At 37.5% G+C, this 19,853-nt stretch overlaps 1 protein-coding gene across 1 annotated transcript in view; it reads left to right on the forward strand.

The window, feature by feature from the left end:
- Positions 1-19,853, forward strand: part of LOC110168920 (solute carrier family 45 member 4) — a 44,018-nt gene extending 24,165 nt beyond the window's left edge. Inside the window, exons 2-13 of the mRNA XM_020934410.2 lie at positions 4,562-4,750; positions 9,540-9,719; positions 10,732-10,922; positions 11,164-11,347; positions 12,106-12,576; positions 13,624-13,895; positions 14,893-15,054; positions 15,143-15,242; positions 15,326-15,406; positions 15,489-15,619; positions 16,085-16,153; positions 16,258-19,853. Coding sequence (XP_020790069.1) covers positions 4,562-4,750; positions 9,540-9,719; positions 10,732-10,922; positions 11,164-11,347; positions 12,106-12,576; positions 13,624-13,895; positions 14,893-15,054; positions 15,143-15,242; positions 15,326-15,406; positions 15,489-15,619; positions 16,085-16,153; positions 16,258-16,593 — 2,366 coding nt within the window. The 3' untranslated portion in view covers positions 16,594-19,853. The remainder of the gene's footprint in view (positions 1-4,561; positions 4,751-9,539; positions 9,720-10,731; positions 10,923-11,163; positions 11,348-12,105; positions 12,577-13,623; positions 13,896-14,892; positions 15,055-15,142; positions 15,243-15,325; positions 15,407-15,488; positions 15,620-16,084; positions 16,154-16,257) is intronic.

Here is a 19,853-nt window from a genome sequence, read left to right on the forward strand (position 1 = left end):
TCATTGCCCAAACCCATTTAGAACCACAGACCGCAATTATTTTATCAGTTTTAACAATGAAACTATGTGTTAGATTTCATCTTTTTTTTAAATTTTGAATCCTTATCAAACCAGGGTTCACACTGAATGAACATTAGTGAGTGGGATACGTCTTAATAACCCATGTGCGTTAAATGTAGGTGACTGCATAAATGACGAAAAGAACTGGTTCAAACTTCAGTAGCCAGACATACTGTACATTCATACATGATCAACACGACTAGCCCCCGAGAGAGCCTGAAATTTGCTGAAATCCTACAAGACACTGAAAAGACTCTTTCTGCAGGAGACATGCCAGACTGAATGTTTTTCCGCTAAATATTAAGGGCTCTTTACGGGTTTTTGCCTGGAACACTAAAGAAATCTGGAACCCTATTGAACAAAGTTAAATATAAGCACATGCCGTTCACAGACACCAGAATGAACACGTTCACAGTCCGTTCATCATGCAGTAATACAGTGTGTTCATTTCACGTTCTCCCAAAATATATATGTATGTGAACTGTATCGTTCGATGAATGTGTTCAGATAAAACACTGTGTATCAGACTGTTTTTTTGTATTGAACACCTGATTTCATTGCATAAGATACATCCCAGCCTCTTCACTGGCCCCTGTGTAAAATGAGCACGTTGGCCTTTCCCAGGTGAAGAGTCGAGCCTGGGTCACATTCAGTAACTGAGCGCTCAGAGCTGTCAACGGATCTGAGCAGGAGGCCACGAAATACAAGACCTGAAAAAACTTTGTATAATTAGCTGAAGACACACTGTGGATATAGATCGTGTTTTTATTATCTATAAGCAGTGTAAGGTAATATATAACTTCCTCCCTATACAAATCAACTGTCTTTTCTGTCCCACTTAAAGCCACTGCACGTTTTAGCCTTGAGACAATTTCTTCACAAACATGCCATTTCCCATAGCTCTAAATGTCATGTATTGACCCATTTAACTTAAAGTATGTTAAAGAGTGACCTCATTTTGGCAGACATACCCTAAAAGTTTCAAATGCCATTAAAACAAGGTAGAATCAATACTTTTAATGCATTACTTTGTTGTTGTCATCTTGGCTGGGACTGTGTGCCAGATGCTGCTTAGTGGCTTTGTCAGTGGGCAATGATAAGGCTTAGTAGATTAAATTGTCATTCTTTCTTGCTACTTAAATTGTCTATTTGCTTACTTAAGGTAAATTGTATTAGGGATGTCACAAGAACCAAAGTATCGTAATATCATATCGCCAAAAGTCTCACAATTTGCACCTGTATCATTTTATTTGCAGAGTAATACAAACAAATATTAACGAAAATTTTCCAAATGTTGTAGATTTTTCTCTCTAGGTACAAGGTCCGAATATCAGTTCACAACAAAACAAATGTGCATCTTAAGTATCACCTACCCTCAAAGCAATATGCGTATGCCCTTACTGTTCCTTTTGTTTTATACGCCTGTTGACTCCCTGTTTGTCATGTCCTGAACATCTGTTGCAAAGAATGAGGCTCTGAAATTGGGAGTGGCCCATGTTTAGGAAAATTACAGGTGTATATCTTCAGGCGTGACAGACGTGTAACATACTGTTCACATGATTCACGCTGCGCAGACTCAGACTCTCCCATTTAGTTTTGTTTGACACCGAAGCATAAAAACCATTAAAGGTCATTCAAGGCGTGCGTAGCTTTATGCTTGTTGAAGGTTTGTAGATGTAATACACTTTTGAGAAACATTTTTGAGAAATGACTATACTGTAATTTCTACTTATAGAATACAGATTGCCTTAAACTACAGATAACTGTTCTTAAACACATTAAAATAATTTTGCAGAGTGAATGGTGAACGTACACTGGTGTAAACAAGAGTATGTGAGTGACGTGACTCTGGGGTGCATTCAGGTGCAGTATGGCATCCCACACACAGACAAATTACTCCCCCGATAAATACTGATGCGATACCATATATTAGGACGTTTATCTGTCTGTAAATGGGATTAAATAGACATAGTATAGAGAGTATATGCTTTATAACGAGGTACAAAACACCCATATCGGCCGATAATATCTGCCTACTGCTATACTAGTAAACAAATCTGAGAGGCTCATTGCACTGACAGCTTTTTTTTTTTCTTTTCATTTGTTTGTCTTAACATGCCTGAGCACTTTTCTTTTGTTCTACTATTCACCTCACATACTGTTCTTTCCAAATGCTCTTGTGAAATAGTTACAATCCACAAAGCAGTTTTCCCATTACATTTAGCCTCATTGGTTAATATAGTGAGATTTGGTTGTCTATTATACATCTTGAATAGCCACTTAGAGTAAGAGCTTGTAATGCACTTGCAGGCTTTTACCACTCACATGTCAAAAGTACTAAAGTGAATAGACAGTAATGACTGGAGATTTTGTATTTTCTATTGTTTATTTGTCTTTTACTAACAAAAGCATAGCGTTTATCCTTTTACCCACTCAACTACAAGCTCCTGTGAGACAGCCTACTTTCTATGGTGAAGAAACCCTATCTCCTGAGTCTTCTAGTCTTTCTCCAGCTCAGACGATTCACTGTCTTGGTCTTTTGTGTTGTAATCCGGTCTAAACAAACAGTCTACAGGCAGTGTTCCCTTTACTGTCTCTGAGGTGATCTGATGGAGTTGAATGGATGTGACAAATGCCCTCGGGGACAAATAAAGTTTTCTGGATTTGAATCAGGGCAGGTGTGGATGTGTTTGTTTATTTATTAAGCATGGGACAGTGCAGATTAAAAGTGCATTGGGTAACTTTTCTGCTGGAGGGCCTGTCAAATGCTTTTCTTCACGGAGATGTTATTGCTTTGTCTGGAATGTTTCACACTGTGATGAATTAAACCTTTTTATCTTCATGGAGACCGAACCAGACCAAGTTACACTCACAGTCAGAATGGATGTTTTTCTTGGTATTTTTGAGCTGTAAAACCACCTGTAATTTAATAAATATAAAGTAGAGCTGTTTACAGTGAAAGATTCCAGGCAAAGCAATGGCATCTACAGAAACAAAAAGTTACAGAGTGCACCTTTAATCAACATGTATTACCCATGCAGGCAAATTTTCATCTGTAGTCCCATTCGCTATTGGCAAAACAAAACATAAGTACAAAACATTTGGTCCTAAAGTTCATAATGCAAGGTTAATGTTTTGTGTAACTGATGTCAAAAAAAAATAATGCATTTCAGTATATTGTTACTATTAGTGTTTTTTATGAACCTGATGCAGATAGTTCTCCAAACACACAGGTAAACAGGTAAACAATAACAAAGTACAACATGCATTGTGAAAGTGGCTCAGGTTCCCCCTAGTGGTTGAGAATTGTTATTATATTTACATTGTCGAGCTACTGTGTTAGTTATTTTCTTAATGGACCTATTAAGTCACGGAGTCTCCAAAATCTGTAAACCATTTGTACATTATCATATCTGACTAGTGTGATGTGACCTCAGAAGAATTTTAAAAGTGGTAAAAAGTAACCCAGGAGTAAACCAGGGAGTAGGCCTGTCACAATAACAAGTTTTGAAGCATGATATATGGCTACAGATAAATATAACTACTTTATGACAATGACACAATAACAACAATGCATAATCCCAGTAAACCATTTTAAAATAGACAGTCTCATTAAGAAGCATGAGCTGAAACAGATACATAACCAATAATTAGCCATAAAAGTCACTTATTCAACCTTCTACAGCTCAAAACAAAATACCCCATATTTCCTCACTTTTACAAAGAAACTGGATAAATATTGAGCCCCAAAATATATTGTTCCAGTTTTTAATATACTGAATGAAGTTGATATAGTAATTATCATTTTAACAGCCCCCATAGTGGCGTGTTTTGAGTCTCGTTTTAAGATCCACTTCTACTCTCTGGCTTTTAACACTGCAGGAGTTCTGTGGGTTTTTTATATTATATTGTTGATTTTATTTATTTATTGTTTTTTATGGGTTTGCTTTTATTTAACTTTACTAGTTTTAGTGTTTCAGGAATGGCAAGGTGAAATTAAGCATTTATACCCTCTGTTATAATTTTTGGAAACTTTGAAATTTTATGCTGAAATGTGCTATAGAGTTATGTGACAATGAGGAAACCTGTAAAAACCTGTCTGGGAATAAAAGATAAATGACACTTAGACTTAGACAAACTTGACACTTGGCCAAACACTGTAACAAATTATGACACATATAAATGTCACATAATAATAAGAGAATAAATGGAATAAATAATAAAATAGCAAAGAGGCTGGTGTCAAATAAGGAATAAATATATGTAAAAATAAGCAGTTTACAAGGAAAGCAGTTTGACATAAAGATATATGATTGACATAGGGTTAGTTACTGACAGTTGTAGGGAGTATTATCTGTTACGTAAGGGTGAGTTGTTGTACAGTTGTATGGAGTATGGTATGATTGTATTTTGTATCTCTCACTGTTTGAGTGCTGTAGAATGAGCTCCTCTGTCTCTTTGTCTATAATAAATCTAAATTTGTTGCTGTGTTTGTTTTCAGGTCTTCCAGAACAATACTACAGCCTTACGTGGTTCTTGAGTCCAGTCTTGGGCCTCATGTTCACCCCTCTGATCGGCTCCGCCAGTGACCGCTGCACCCTGAGGTGGGGCAGGAGACGGCCCTTTATCCTGGCACTTTGTATCGGCACTCTCATCGGGGTGGCTCTCTTTCTCAATGGATCGTTAATAGGTATTGTACAGTTTACACAATGCATACTTTGTTTGATGTAACCTCCTCTTCTCACGCAGACGTACTTAAATTGTGTAACTTTTCTGGTGGAGGGTCTGTCAAATGCTTTTCTTCATGGAGATGTTATTGCTTTGTTTAGAATGTGTCAGAGTGTGGTATTAAACCTTTGTATCTTCATGGAGACCAAACCAGACCAAGTTACAGGTCAGAATCCATAGAAACCAGCAGATGTCAGACCCCCAAACAAAAAGTTACACAGTGCCCCTGTAATGTCCCTTTGCACTACATACACACTACATCTACACTCCTTGTCTTCTCCTATTGTAAAGTAACATTGTGTAACATTCTGGAAGTGCCATGGAAAGAGCAATTTCGAACCATATTTGGAAACATTCTTCATGGAGACAGATTGTGTTTTACGTCATACTGTGGAACATTATATCCAAAGGAACAACATTTCTATTGAAACAAGCAAAAGGAAGCTTGCTCACCGTTGTTTTCAAAGTTTTTCAGTGAGAGAAAAACATCTAAATAAAAACATGCTTTTATTTTAGTCTATTTTTGGCTAAAAAGTAACACATTGGTGCTTTAACACCAGCCTTCTTTATGTACTGTCCAGAACTGTACATGTCCACATACATTTCTGAAACTCACATTTCTAGAAACTCTTAACAGAGGTTCTTGTCCAAGTTTACAAACTACATAAAAACTAGGGATGTAACAACAATTGAAATATCGTGATATCATCAAAAGTCTCATAGTAATATCATGGACCATCATAATATATCGAATTACTTAGTCCTTTGCTTAAATTCATTGTTACGGTGCAGCATCAGCTAAAAAAGCAGAGGGAACTACATAGCCCATGATCCTTTGCTCCATTTCAGCACAGACAGTATGAAGAAATTATGTTATTTAACAATTTTAAATCTAAGTTTTTTTGGGTTATGACAGAATAAAAGAACTTTTAAAGAATTTTAAAGGAAAAAGTAGCATATTTCACAATTTAGTCTCCATAAAATATCGCAATCAGTATCGTACCATGACTTGCATATTGTGAAAATATTATATCGAGGGATTTCAATAAATGCTACATTCCTTATAAAACACAAGCTACTGGCATTCTCCTCCCTATCACAATTTAAGAGCACTGAAGACTTTTATGGCTGTTTTCTCAGTAATAGGATTATGTAACAGCATTCACCATTAATCTTGGAAAGCAGCTCTAAAAAAGGCCAAGATTTTTGCAATATGATTAGTAAGGCTGCATCAGAATGATCTGATACTATGGGTTATGCAGGCATTGCAATACAATACAAACTAGCATCTTTCAGAGGTTTGTCATCCCAAACTATTTACCCAGCATGCACTTGTACTGGGTCAAAACATTTGTAATTACAGTAACTGGAGCATCCCTTGCCAAAAGCTGTCCCTGTCCTGGTCCATTGGAGAAACAGATGTTATGTCATTACATCACTCCGAGTGCTAACACGCTAAGGTCATTTACATACAATCACATTCATTGATTACCTGTAGGCTACGCTACACCAGTATAGATCTATCTATGTCTATGTCTATGTCAGCTGTTTCTTGTGTAATCAGTTATGTATAAATCTGCGAATAGATTGTTTACCAGGGCTACATTGGAACAAGTTAAAGAAGTAATGTAGTAATGAAGTAATGTAATGATTAGATAAAAGAAATTAATATAAAACCATGACTTCTTTCTATGTTATTAAATTTACTAGCTGCACGGTGCTTCATTAGCCTGATTCATCAGCCGGTTTCACTTTATAGAAACCGTCTGACCTTGCAGCGTTAGAATTTGTTTGCTCGACAGTAGACAGGTACTTTTTTTATTTAACCAATCACTGCTGTTTGGTCATGACGTATGTAATGTGCTAACGGGGATAACTGGTATATTAAGCTTTTCCCTCATCCCGTAGGAAGAAGGGCAATAACGTCTTTCCCCTTAATAAAATTCACCAAACATTCTCTTTGTTCCGGCTTTAAATCCTCGATCTCAGGAATCGTTGCCAGCACAGAATGTATGACTGATTGGCTGGTGCCCGAACTCACACTTCCGGGGTTTTTGCGAACCATCTAATGTATTCCAATTCCTGATCTAGTCGCTGGAGAGAAATGAAATTGAGTGGAGGCACTAGGTGGCACCAGCCTGGCTAGTACTTCATGGCATGTCATTAAACACATCCATCTAGCATTTATTCATTACAAGTATTTCTATTCCTGAAAAATACTGTAATTCCCTCTGTTAATAAATGTGCCTTTCCACAGATCTGAATTGTAATGTAATGTAGTGCTGCAACCTGCCCGCCTCCCTCATGATAGGCAGGTTTAGTCTATACTGTGGAACATTTTAGACAAGTCAATAACATTACCATGGAGACAAGCACTAGAAATGTTACGCAGTGCACCTTTAGTGTACAAGATATTGACACTTCACCCTTTATAAACACTTAATATGTTTTGTCAGATCTTTTGTGTTCAAATTTCCAAACTTCAATTAGTTTAATTATTTCTCTGCCCTGAGGAATTCACACTTGGCCAAAAAAAAACACACCCAAACTGCACCCTGTATTGATGCAAACATAATTAAAATCTATCACCATATTCTCACCTCCTGCTGGTGGTTACAATCATGTCACACAACATTCTGGGCCTGTGAATACATAGAGCAACGTGAAATGGATTTTGAATGGCGATATAAATAACAGCAACAGATGTTATTTCTGTCAGCAGATCTTGTTCTACTCTTTGTGCTGTGGTCTGAGCCAAGGTCAGACTCAGACAAAACAAACCAGTTTACCTGTGATAGGAAATGAGGAAAACGCTAATTCAGCAACGTGGAGGGTGGTGTATGATTAATCAAAAGGCTTCACTACATTTGATGTCAGCTGAAAATTACTCTAAATCAGTTACTAATAATTAAACATCCTATATTACGAAAAATTGACTCGTGAGCTTTAACCATGGTTTAATGTTGTTTCCTCCTCAAAAACATGCATTGAGTTGTGTTTTGTTTCATTCACACATGTTTGAGTAACCCTTTATTATTAGTGTGTCTAAAAGCTCATAATGTGCCGCGTCACCTTGTGATGTTATGGAGCGATAGTTTTCAAGTTAACAACTACATTTTACCTTTCATTCAGTACAGATTGACAATTCCAGGGCTGAAATCATCCAAATGATTCTAGTGAAGGTGAATGAAGTTTAAAAAAAACTTGGGGCACTTCCTGTATTACCATATGACATCAGAAGTTGGAGAGAAGGAAAATAAAAAAGTCTGAGATAAGAACTCAGCCTAAATAAGCAGGGTTTGTGAATTAAACGTGTGAATGAACCAAAACATAACTCCAGGTATCTTTGTGATTGCATAAACAAAACAAAATAATTAAGTTTAAAAGTGTTAGTAGTTAAATATCATGCTTGGGTACACCATGATCCCGTCATCAATCCACAGATGTTCTTGTGAATTAGGGTCAGTATTTTTCTGATCTGTCATGTATTCTAGGTTAAGCTGCCGCTGCTTTGTGTACGTTTATATATAAATATGGAATAAATATATGCATTATACTATACAGAAATCATGGGAAAATCTCCTATAGTAATCTTAAGAGCTGGTGCCTACGTGTGGTGTGTGTTGACATGGGAACCCAGGAGCAGGCAGTTCACAGGGATTTGCTTCCTGTTTGCTTCCTGCATTCGACCAATCACGTTCAAGCAAGCAGTACCACTCCATTGTCCAGAACCATAGTACACACTGAAGCTGACTCACCCTTTGACATTTTCTATGAACGTTTCCGAACATTAATGCATTTTGTTCCCATGTCATATTTGGGTCATTCGTATCATGCTGAAGCACTAAGCAGCTTACATGAGGTCAGAGATGTTGTGAGGCAGATGGGGTTGATGCAATGCACTGTGGGTAATGTGTAGTGACAAGTGTCCATGCAAACAGAAACCAAGCTAATCACTTATTGATCATGTTTTTAGTTCACCGGGAGTTCATCCAATCACATGGCCTTCAATAACCAGCATTGTTTTAGCAGCTGAGCAGAATTATAAATACAAGCTCATTATTCATTCTTACAAATTGCAAATGAATAATCGGCTTGTATTTATAACTCGTATTGTATTTCTTTCTCACGGAACAATAATTCTTAAAGGGCCCATATTACACTATTTTCTGATGATAATGTTATAATGTTTCCTCATCAGAAATATACTTGGAGTTGTATTTTGGTTCATTCACACAATTTAACATACAAACCTTGAATAATTTAGGGTTTGTGTGTTAAATTTCAATTTCAAATTTCTGTTCCACCTAATGTCATGATAATACAAGTGTTCCGCCTTGTTTGTAAACTCCATTCATTCAATAATAAAGGATTACTCAAACTTGTGTGAATGAAACAAAACACAACTCCAGGTAATAGCGTTCTAACATGGCTTAAAGCTCACAAGAGTCAATTTTGCATAATATAGGACCTTTAACTGAGATTATGGCCAATTTAATACAAAAAATTTGCTTTGGTTCATTAGTTAATCATAGATTGTTGTATGTGGAATGCTATTTATCATGACAAACCACTGTGTTTATCTCCTAGTATTATATCTTTTGCTTATCTACTACTTATTATTGTAAAATTATTGTACTCCATTGTAAACAACTATTATAGAGATACATGGGATATAGTAGTGCATAGTATATATTGTTGTAAATGATTATTAAACTGTTGTTGTTGTTGTTGTTCTTCATCTGTTGCAGGTTTGGCGTTGGGCGACGAGCAGGGGAGTCAGCCTATAGGGATAGTCCTAACTGTTTTGGGGGTGGTGGTCCTGGACTTCTGTGCGGATGCAACGGAGGGTCCGATCCGAGCCTACCTGCTAGACGTGGCTGACACTGAAGAACAAGACATGGCCCTGAACATTCACGCTGCATCGGCTGGTACAAATCATTAAGCCTGTTACAATAATAAAACAAAACAAATGTACGATATACAGCTGATGAAAATGTAGATGAAGGACCCTCCACCCAAAATGTTACGTGGTACAAGATATTGACAGTTCATCCTTTATAAGCACTTCATATTTCACTTTGCCAGATTTTTTGTTTCCACTTGCCAAACTTCCATTAGTTTAATATTTCTCTGCCCTGAGGACTTCACACTTGCCCAAATCCACACCCAAATGAAAAACAGGCCTGTCACGATAACAAAACAAAACAAAAGTACAATATATTTCTGATGAAAATGTAGATGATAAACATTAATACTGAAACCAATTTATGCCACTGACACAATATCACTAAAGTAGGATTTCCCTCAAAAAACTATTCTCTATGAACAGCTTTGTTAATGAACATGAGCTGCAAAAAGAAATGAGTCATAGAAGTTTGGAGATGTAGAGAGTCACAAAGCAGAGATGTACCCTCGATAAATATTGACCCCCAAAAAGTCGTAGTTCCATCTAACATGTATTGAACGATATTTTCACATAGTAATTACTGTGACAAGCCAACAAATAATACAACGAAGAACAATATAACAGAAAATGCTACTCTTTTGTTTTCTATTCGGACTTTGTTTAGTGATTTAAGTTCTATCACCATGTAGTCCTGCTTTAACTATATCTAACTATTTAAATGACGATAATTACAAATACGTTTTTTCATTGATTCTGCTTTCAGTGTAGCCATGGTTTATTTTCTTTTTTTATTATGATTTTTCTACTGGCAAGGCAAGTTAATTTGTACAGCACAATTCCCCCCAAAGTAATTCAAAATGCTTTACAGAATAAGAAATACTTTAAAATCACAATATAAACAAATTAAAACATAAATAATCATAATACATTTAATATTAAAACAGATGTGCAGAAAAAAAATCAATGCAATGGGTGCTAAAAATCAAATATAGTTTAGTAGATTTTTGGTGAATGACTCCGTATGTGTCTCTTAGGTCTTGGTGGTGCGGTGGGGTACGCTCTGGGAGGACTCAACTGGACCCACACGTTTCTGGGAGCAGCCTTTAAATCTCAAGAGCAGATTCTGTTCTTCTTCGCTGCGATCCTCTTCACAGGGTCTGTTGCCCTCCACCTGTTCAGCATCGAGGAGCAGCAGTACATGCCCCAGCACGACCGTCTTGACCAGGTTAGATCATTATGCAAACGTGTATAATAAGTTTTTAAGAAAGTTATTTAAACTTCTGCCAAAGCACTAGGGGCGATCATGCAATGTAATAGAGATCGAGCCTAGAATTAATTAATGCTGACCATCTCCAAGCTCAATGACCTCCAAAAGCCCTTGCTCTTACAATGGTTAAACACGTCCTAAAATATAATCTGTTTTATTAGTGAGTTACTTATATATTCTGTCTTGTGTCTTCCCTCAGGAGAGTCCAGATCCTGCCCAGTCTCAACCATCGACCAATGGGAGGGCAGGATTACTCGCCCCCAAACTGGAGATGATTGGAGAAGATGAAACAATGGACAGTTTTGACCTATATGACCACTACGGAGATGACCAGTCAGAGCATGATATGGACATGGACTTCCTGGAGGTGGAGCTTGTGAGGAGTAAGTCAATTATTGCTTTTCAGTTCATCTTGAGCTCTCGGATATTGGAGATCTGATATGAGTTACTGTGTTCAAAATCACATTTCCAGTATGTGCTGTAATTTCTGTATACAATATATATAGGAACATAAGCTTGGGAATGTCCAGGAGGTCTCAGAATAGTACTAATTTGATTAATTAACACACATTAATAAACAATAAATAAACACGTGGAGGGGTTGGTTGGTTAATTTGGAAATTAGCTTTCTGTCTGTTGCCTTAAAGGTTCATTGTGTAACTTTTCTGGTGGAGGATCCATCAAATGTTTTTCTAACTGGAGATTTTATTGCTTTGTCTGGAAAGACCAAACCAGACCAAGTCAGATCTGTGGAAAGGTGACCATGCTCACAATTAGAATGCCAGTTTTTTTTAGGTATTTTTCAGCTATAAGATCACCTGTTATTAAAAAAAAGTAAAGTATAGTTTTAATGTCCTTTGAAACATTTTAGGCAGAGCAATGACATATCCATAGAAACAAGCAGGTGACACACCCCCTATTAAAAAGTTACATTTTGCACAGTTTAAAGTGAACCTGGAAACTTTTCTGGTGGAGGATTCACCACTTGCCTCTCTCCATGTAGATGTTTTAGCTTTTCCCTGTATTTTCCACAGTGTGGCATTAAATTTATTTATCTACATGGAGACATAGAAGTAGAAGTATTCCAAGTCAAGCTGCTGCTTCTCCATCTTGCATATCTAATGTAGTCGTCTCTCCTCAGGTAAAAGTGACAGTGTTTTGGCCATGGCTGACGCGACCCTGGACCACATCGAACACGACTCTTGGTTCTTGTGTCACCTGGAGCCGTCCATCTTTGCCGATCGCTTGTCTCCGTACAACAGCTCCTCTCCTCCAGCCTCTACATCAGTCTTCCCTCCCCACCACGCCACGCCTCCCCCGGGGAACGCTAACATCCGACGCAGCAGCAGCGCAGGAAGCCAAGACCTGCTCCGCCCGCACGTCAACCACCATCACCACCAAACGCACATACCCAAAATATCCCGACTGTCAATGTTTTTGCAAGAAATGGAGAATGACGACGGACAAGAGGCGCTGCTAAATAATCAACTGAATGAGCAGCGTACATTAAATGGGAGGCTGTTAGCAGGTGTAGCTAACGGTGACGGATCAGGCGGTGATGGTCACAAGCTCAGCAGCAAAGGTCAAGCTCACCGCGCTGGGATGGTCAAAGGTGAGAATGGCAAGGATTGGATTTTGGATCATAAAGCACTGAAGATCACACGTAGATTACTGGGAAATAATAGAATTTGGGTGTTTAATCTTAAAATGTAAATTCAATTCTAACTCTAATCCAATTTTATTCATAATGTGAAAGTGAAATCATCTATTGTAAAATGAAACAAAATGTGAAAAAGTCTTGGCCCAAAGATTATTGTAACATTATTATTAGGGATCATTTGAAATATTGTGGTAGTCTCTCTAATCTCTACTTTTGACAGTTGATTCATAGTTTTAAATTAACCAATATATGTCAGGACATTCAGATTTTAGTCACATCACAACTGTCACAATGATATTAATATTTTCTGAAAGATTTACTGTAATATGTAGTGTTTATATTTACTAAAGTAATTATTTAATTTACTAATACATAACAATGAACAATACTGACAGCTAAAGACATACGGAACTAAGTTAAATAACTACATATCGAAACCAAAATAACAGGAACAATAACCAGAATAACAGGAACAATAATTATAAATAGTAAGATAATAATAAAAGTACAGAACTACTCTTTACTGTTCTTTATTATGCAAAATTGACTCTTGTGAACTTTAAATCATGTTATAATGTTGTTACTACTTCAAAACACAGCTGGAGTTGTGGTTTGTATGAGTAAGTCTTTATTATTAGTTTGTCTACAAAGCTCAAAATGTCCAAAACTCAAAATCCTCTGTTCCGCCTTGTGATGAAGTGATAGTTTTCAATTTATCAGCTACCTTTTAGTTTTTGTTTAGCAGAGATAGGCAATTCCAGGTCTGTAATAATTGTTATGGTTCTAGTGAAGGTGTATGGAGTTTAAAAACACAGTAGAGCATTTCCTGTATTACCACATGACATCACAAAGTGGAACAAACAACACAGCAATGAACAACACTGACAGCAAAAGACATAAAGAAACCAGAATATCAGAAGCCATTATAAATAGTAATATAATAATAAAAGTACACAGAATTACTAAAACAAATTCTTTACTTTCTTGTGTATTTTGTAGCTGCCAGTACCGGAGCTGCTGTCCGTCACTCTCGCTATCGCCACACCTTCTACCGGCAGCCATCTTGCACTTTCTCGTACTACGGGCGCGTGGGGAGCCATCGTTACCGTTACCGCAGAGCCAACGCTGCCTTCCTGATCAAACCGTCTCGCAGCATGAATGACCTGTACGAAGTGGAGGCCCGTCACCGCAGAAGAAACAAGCAAAGGAACAGACATCGGAGTGGGAATACCAACTCCTCCAGCGGGGACACAGAGAGCGAAGAGGGAGAGGTATATTTCCACACAAAGAAATACTAACTGTCTAGTAAGATGGTAGTTATTTACATACTTTTACTTAGTTATTACAGTTATTATAATTATTACAGTTACAATGATCACAGTTACTAGTTATTTATCTTGTGTATGGTTTTCTTATTCTCCGACTCTTTTTGAACACTCCTCATTCTGGGACAAATATCTTATTATATTATTGTTTGGGATTTCACTTCATACAGGTCAAGGTTTGAACCCAGTTTAGTCCTGATGTAGACTTGGTTTTGTACTGTTCTAGTCTTGATTAAGTCCCTGGTTTAGTCCATAGACTGTATAAAGAAGTGGCCTAAGGGAGTGTGATGTCACCTGTAGCATTCAGTTCCAGTTAAATGAAGTTCATGATGCTGGCAATTATAGGGCATGAACTTGGCACAATTTACGTATTAAAAATTATATAAAGATCTCGTCTTGTCTTGTTCTCGGAGGTGAATCTTGTCTCATTAAACTCCTAACCACCAGGACCATGTAGAGCAGGTTAATACGGACATTTTAAGAGCAAAATTACGAGACTCAATGCAGCAAATTTTCACTGTAAAGCCAATTGGAAACAGAGCCAATGGAGCCGGAATCACCCCTGTTTATTTCTTTGTTATTTCAGTTTGATTTTCAGTATTTGTTAGACTACAGGAGAATATTTGGCTTTGAGAGGACATCATTGTCTTCTCTGTTAATTGGCACTTCTGCTGTAAAAAATGCTTTTGCACTTGCTACACTTGGTTACTAATTGTAATAAATAGGCGAGCAGAAAAGGACTTAATTAGCTCTTTCTCCAAACAAAGATTCACTTAAAAACTAAGCCTAAACCGTAACTGAAAATAGGACTGAATCTCTCAGTGAATTATACACAATACTGACTTGAACAGCAAACTCTAACTCTTGATTCCTTTGCAGTCTCTTCTCTTGGTGATTTTAGCTGTGTTGTTTGACTCTCCTCCTCCTCCTCCTCCTGTCTTAGGTTGAGACCACAGTGCGCCTCTTGTGGCTGTCAATGTTTAAGATGCCTCCTGAGCTGCTGCGTCTGTGCGTGTGCCACCTCCTCACCTGGTTTTCCATCATCGCTGAAGCTGTTTTCTTCACAGACTTCATGGGACAAGTCATTTACCATGGAGATCCCACTGTACGCCACTCAATTTGCAGTTTTAATTATTCAATATTGCGGTTTTAGTTAGTCATTTTTATATTAAAATTTAATTTTACTTTTTTAGGCTCCTTCAAACACTACTGAGTTTGAAAACTACCAGAATGGTGTTCAGATGGGGTGCTGGGGGCTGGTTATATATGCTCTAACTGCGGCTACATGTTCAGGTAACTATAACTATAATTATTCATTGCACACTTCATATGTTGATTCATTTTGTCACTAAATTGTATTCTACTTTTTCACTCAGCGATCCTTCAAAAATACTTGGACAACTTTGACTTGAGCATAAAGGTTATCTACATCCTGGGAACACTTGCATTTGCTATAGGTACATGAACATACATCATACAATCACCATCAAATCACCACAGATGCTTAAATGCTTAAACAAATTATTTCTTATTTTATAGGCACGGCGGTCATGGCGTTATTTCCCAATGTGTACGTTGCCATGGTCATGATCAGCAGCATGGGCATCATCTCCATGAGCATTTGCTATTGTCCCTATGCTCTTTTAGGACAATACCACGAAATGAAAGAGGTATGTAGTAAATCAAATTAGTCTCAGTGTTTCCCACAGGTTTACATGAAGACTTTGGTGGCACAAGCGATGCCCATTTAAGTTATTTTCTTTCATACAATATTTTGGTGTATAAATATCTGTTATTACTCATTAAAAAACACACATTACAGATTAAAGATGGTTACTGCCATATGTCAACAATAACACTACAAGCATAAAGTATAATTAATTTTACCAACTTTTTGTTCACCCACCTTGCCTAAGTATGAATGTGGTGTGTGTTACGGAATCATTGGTGCAGATTGGCAGCCTTGCTACACCAGGGCAGCTGTGACTTCAGTTGTAGTTGACTACCACTGAGTATAGAGTGAATTAATAATGCACGAAATTGTAAATTGTCTTTAAGCATCTGGAAAAGTCAAATACATTATAATTGTGATGTAATTGATTCATCTTAATCACTTATCTTATTTTTTTTTACAGTACATCCATCACAGCCCTGGTAACTCAAGAAGAGGCTTTGGTATCGACTGTGCGATCTTATCCTGCCAGGTGCAGTTCTAGTTAAATGATTACAAATATATACTTGTTTTATTACTCTGCACACATACTTTACTTCTTCAGCAGATCTTAACTCACCGTTCATTACATTTCAGGTGTACATCAGTCAGATTTTGGTGGCTTCAGCGCTGGGAGCCGTAGTGGAAGCTGTGGGCAGTGTACGTGTCATTCCCATGGTGGCCTCCGGGGGCTCTCTGCTCGGTTTCTTCACAGCCTGGCTCTTGGTGATTTACCCTACTCCAAACAGCAGTGATGCAGATTCAACCAAAGCTTCGGAGAAAAAAGCTTTGACGACGCTGGAAAACCCCAATGAGAACTCTGTCGCTGTAGTCGTCGTCAAGGAGAAACCAAGCTTCTGGAAACTGAACAAAGAGGGGAAGGCAACCACCACCACCTCTGCGAATCACACAGAGAACGAGTCTGCGCTGTGATTGGTTGAAAAGACACGTTCATTGACTTTTGAGAGTCTCCGTCCACATTGTAACAGACAGAGAAGTGATTTTGTTCCTGGTTCTAGGAGATAAAACCATCCTAAACGGGACCAGTGTCACACCAGACCAATATTTAAAAGTTAAAATCATTCGCTGTTGGCCATCTTTGAAATTCCTTCCACTTCTCCTTTCAATGGACTACAGACTGATTAGCCAGAAGTCATTAATTTATCGGTGATGCTTCTAAATAAGGAGTTTGTGTCGTGTCTCTCAGGGCCTCTAGGAGGTGCTACTGAGCCACCGCCTGGAAAAAAATAAACAAAAAATCTTCAGGGGACTAAAACACAATCAAAACCAGAAACGGACACTGAAAATGAAACCGTTCTTCCTTGCTGTGGAGTTGATTGAATGTCAGCCATTTTGGATGTTCGCTGACTTTGTTGAGAATAAACAACTACAAAACTGCTTCGTGGGACTCTGGACAGTGCTCCACCGCAGTAGCTTTAAGACATTTGGAAGTGGCATTTTTCAAAAGCCTGAAAACGGATCATTGTTGCTGCTTGATCCCAAATGTTTAATACTGCCCTACTTTACATGTCTTTGTTCAGGACAAAAGGATCTGCTCAAGTAGCCTGTACTCAAATCAGGCATAACTTAATGACCACTTTAAAAGTTGCTCAAAACTTTTAAGCAAGTTTCAACAAGGGCCAAATAGTGAAGGCTAGATGACGAGATCAGAGTGGATGCCAAAAGTGGTCCAAGCTAGAATCAATGATGATGTATTGGAAGAAGTAAAAGGTGACCAAGCTGATTTTTAGAAAGAAATATGGCTCTGTGTAAGAGAGGCTCATGAGGTTATGCCTGATTGGTGTACATTCACTTATATTAAAATGTGTATTAGGTTATTTCCAGGACAAATGAGCATAGATGCAATATGTGCAGTATACAGGGCATTACACTCTTACATATTTTTCACAGACGTAGACAGATCAAGGTTTATTTTGATTACATAATTTAGACAACCTTAATGCTGCATGTCGTACCAAACAAGAGAGGGGACGGTCTTCCTCCTCCAGCTTTGATTTAACTTTAACAGAAGATGCTGTTTTAGCACAACTCGCTGAGCCATTGAGTGTTTAAAAATATGTTATTTTTGAAGTGGCTTCCATCTTTGTTGTGCTCAGTGTAAAAATGATGCCTCGATTGTCGGGAATATGTAGCCTATAAGTACGACAGGGTTGACTTTAAAGTGCGAGATGGGTCCACTGTATTTTGGGCCAAATTTAATCAGGAAAGAAGTCATGTTGTATGACTTGTGTTGTGTGTGAATGAGGGTTTACAAAAGGATAGAAACGGCTTGGTGGAGGCTTAGGGTTTATTATATGCTAGTTATAGCAGTTACAAAAATGTGGAAATGTTGATTTTTACATGGAGAAATACTTGCATTGACTTAGGTATTTCAATATTTAGGGGAGTCTTTTTAAAATATTATTGTTGGGAGGCTGCAAAGTATGCCGAAGGGTTTTATTCAGAATTTGGGGGAGTTTCTTTCTGTTAAGATTTGAAAAATTCATAGTGATTGTGTTTCGTGTTTTGACAAATCAGACCATTTGTTGCAATAACAGCCTTTTAAAAATATATACCGTCTATGAAAGATGAGAATTTTATGTGTTGGCCAGGGTTTGCAAATAATTAGTTTCTGATGAAGGCTGTGAGTTTTAACATGCAAATAAATTGCAGTGGTGAATGTTAGCTGAAATTAACCTTATTTTTTACATATTGGTAGTTTTATGGATAGTTTAATAATTTAACAGAGAAGTTCTCAAAAGTTTTGATTCCTATTTTTAAGTTTCAGGTACATTCAGTTAATCTCAGTGCAGATTACATCATTTTGGCTTTGAAATTATTGAGAGCTTTGTGTTTTTCCAGGGAATCACTCTCCCTTGACTAAAAACAGACAAGGACAAACTGAGCTAATAAAACTTTAGAGATCTGGGCGGATTTGCATGTGGCAACAGCAATATGCATGAGACACCAAAGTATGTAGAGGCAGTCACTGAGCTTTTTGTCGATCGGCTGTTTGGGGATGTGTGTGCTGAAAAATGCATGGCTGGATGTATTTGTATTTTGTTTGAAAAATGCTCGAGTCTTGACTTAAACTAGACTCCATACACTCTTAAAATCGCATGTGACTTCTGATGTTTTTGCACAGCTCACCTCAAAATGTTAGAAAGACGCTCCCCGTTTCTAAGGCAACAACCGCCATACTTGAAGTGTTCCCATGCAGTTGTATACGTCTCGTCCCAAGCCTTTTTCTACGTAAAAAAAAACACAAAATATACTTTATATATAGACTGGGGAATGTCCTGACAGCATTGACCTCTCGCTCGGCATGCTGGGAAGTTGAGTTCTTGATTCCATCTTTATGAATGAATGTGAAGTGATAAAAAGCCAAGAGGGTTGCACCAAACTTGCACATGTTAAAAAGTTACAAAAGCATTGTTTTGCAAAAGGAAGAACTGATATTTATTTTTTGAGACATTTTTCACATATAGTTTCCAAATGAATAATGAAACCTGATCTTATTTGCTGTTATGGGAGGTGTTACTAAAAGGTGTGTTTAAATATGTCATCTCAGTGTTTGTTTTTAAAATCAAAACCGGTTTACACTTTTCTCTGGACAGCTGCAATACAGAAAAGATATTTATATTGTCTTTACGCTTTCACATTTTTGTTTATTTCTTCAAGGCAGGGCCACAACACCACACAAGTTTGCACTTTCCCCGTGGCGGCCATTTTGGCTTTAGCAGGCGTCCGAAACAGGTGCTCCCAGTGCCGCTCAGATGATCTTTGAATGTTGAGTTGTCTTTTAATGACAACACAGGGGCAATGTAATATTTATAATCCACCTCAGCCTGGTTTAGTTCTGCCTTCAGTGAGTTGAGAAAGTTGCCTATATTATTCTTCGAACTTGAGAGGCCGAGTCAAGAAGATTACTTAAAGAATGGGAAAGCACGTATGCGCAGTGTACTATAATATATATGCCTTGTTATTTTGGAAAAAAAGATGTAAATATACCTAATTCTCTTTTAGTTTCTTTTTTGCTGCTATAAAAAGATGATTATTTTTGTTAGTTTTGTTTTCTATATAAAGACTGTATATATCTCTATGTATGTACATATGCTTGAGCCTTCATATGTAGGACTCTGGATGAACACTGTATTGAACGCACCTTTAAACTCTGTTCAACTAAACCAAAA

This window comes from Boleophthalmus pectinirostris, unplaced genomic scaffold (genome assembly GCF_026225935.1).
Source record: "Boleophthalmus pectinirostris isolate CB_2022bp ecotype Guang Dong unplaced genomic scaffold, ASM2622593v1 HiC_scaffold_21, whole genome shotgun sequence".
In the NCBI taxonomy this organism is placed as follows: Eukaryota; Metazoa; Chordata; class Actinopteri; order Gobiiformes; family Gobiidae; genus Boleophthalmus; species Boleophthalmus pectinirostris.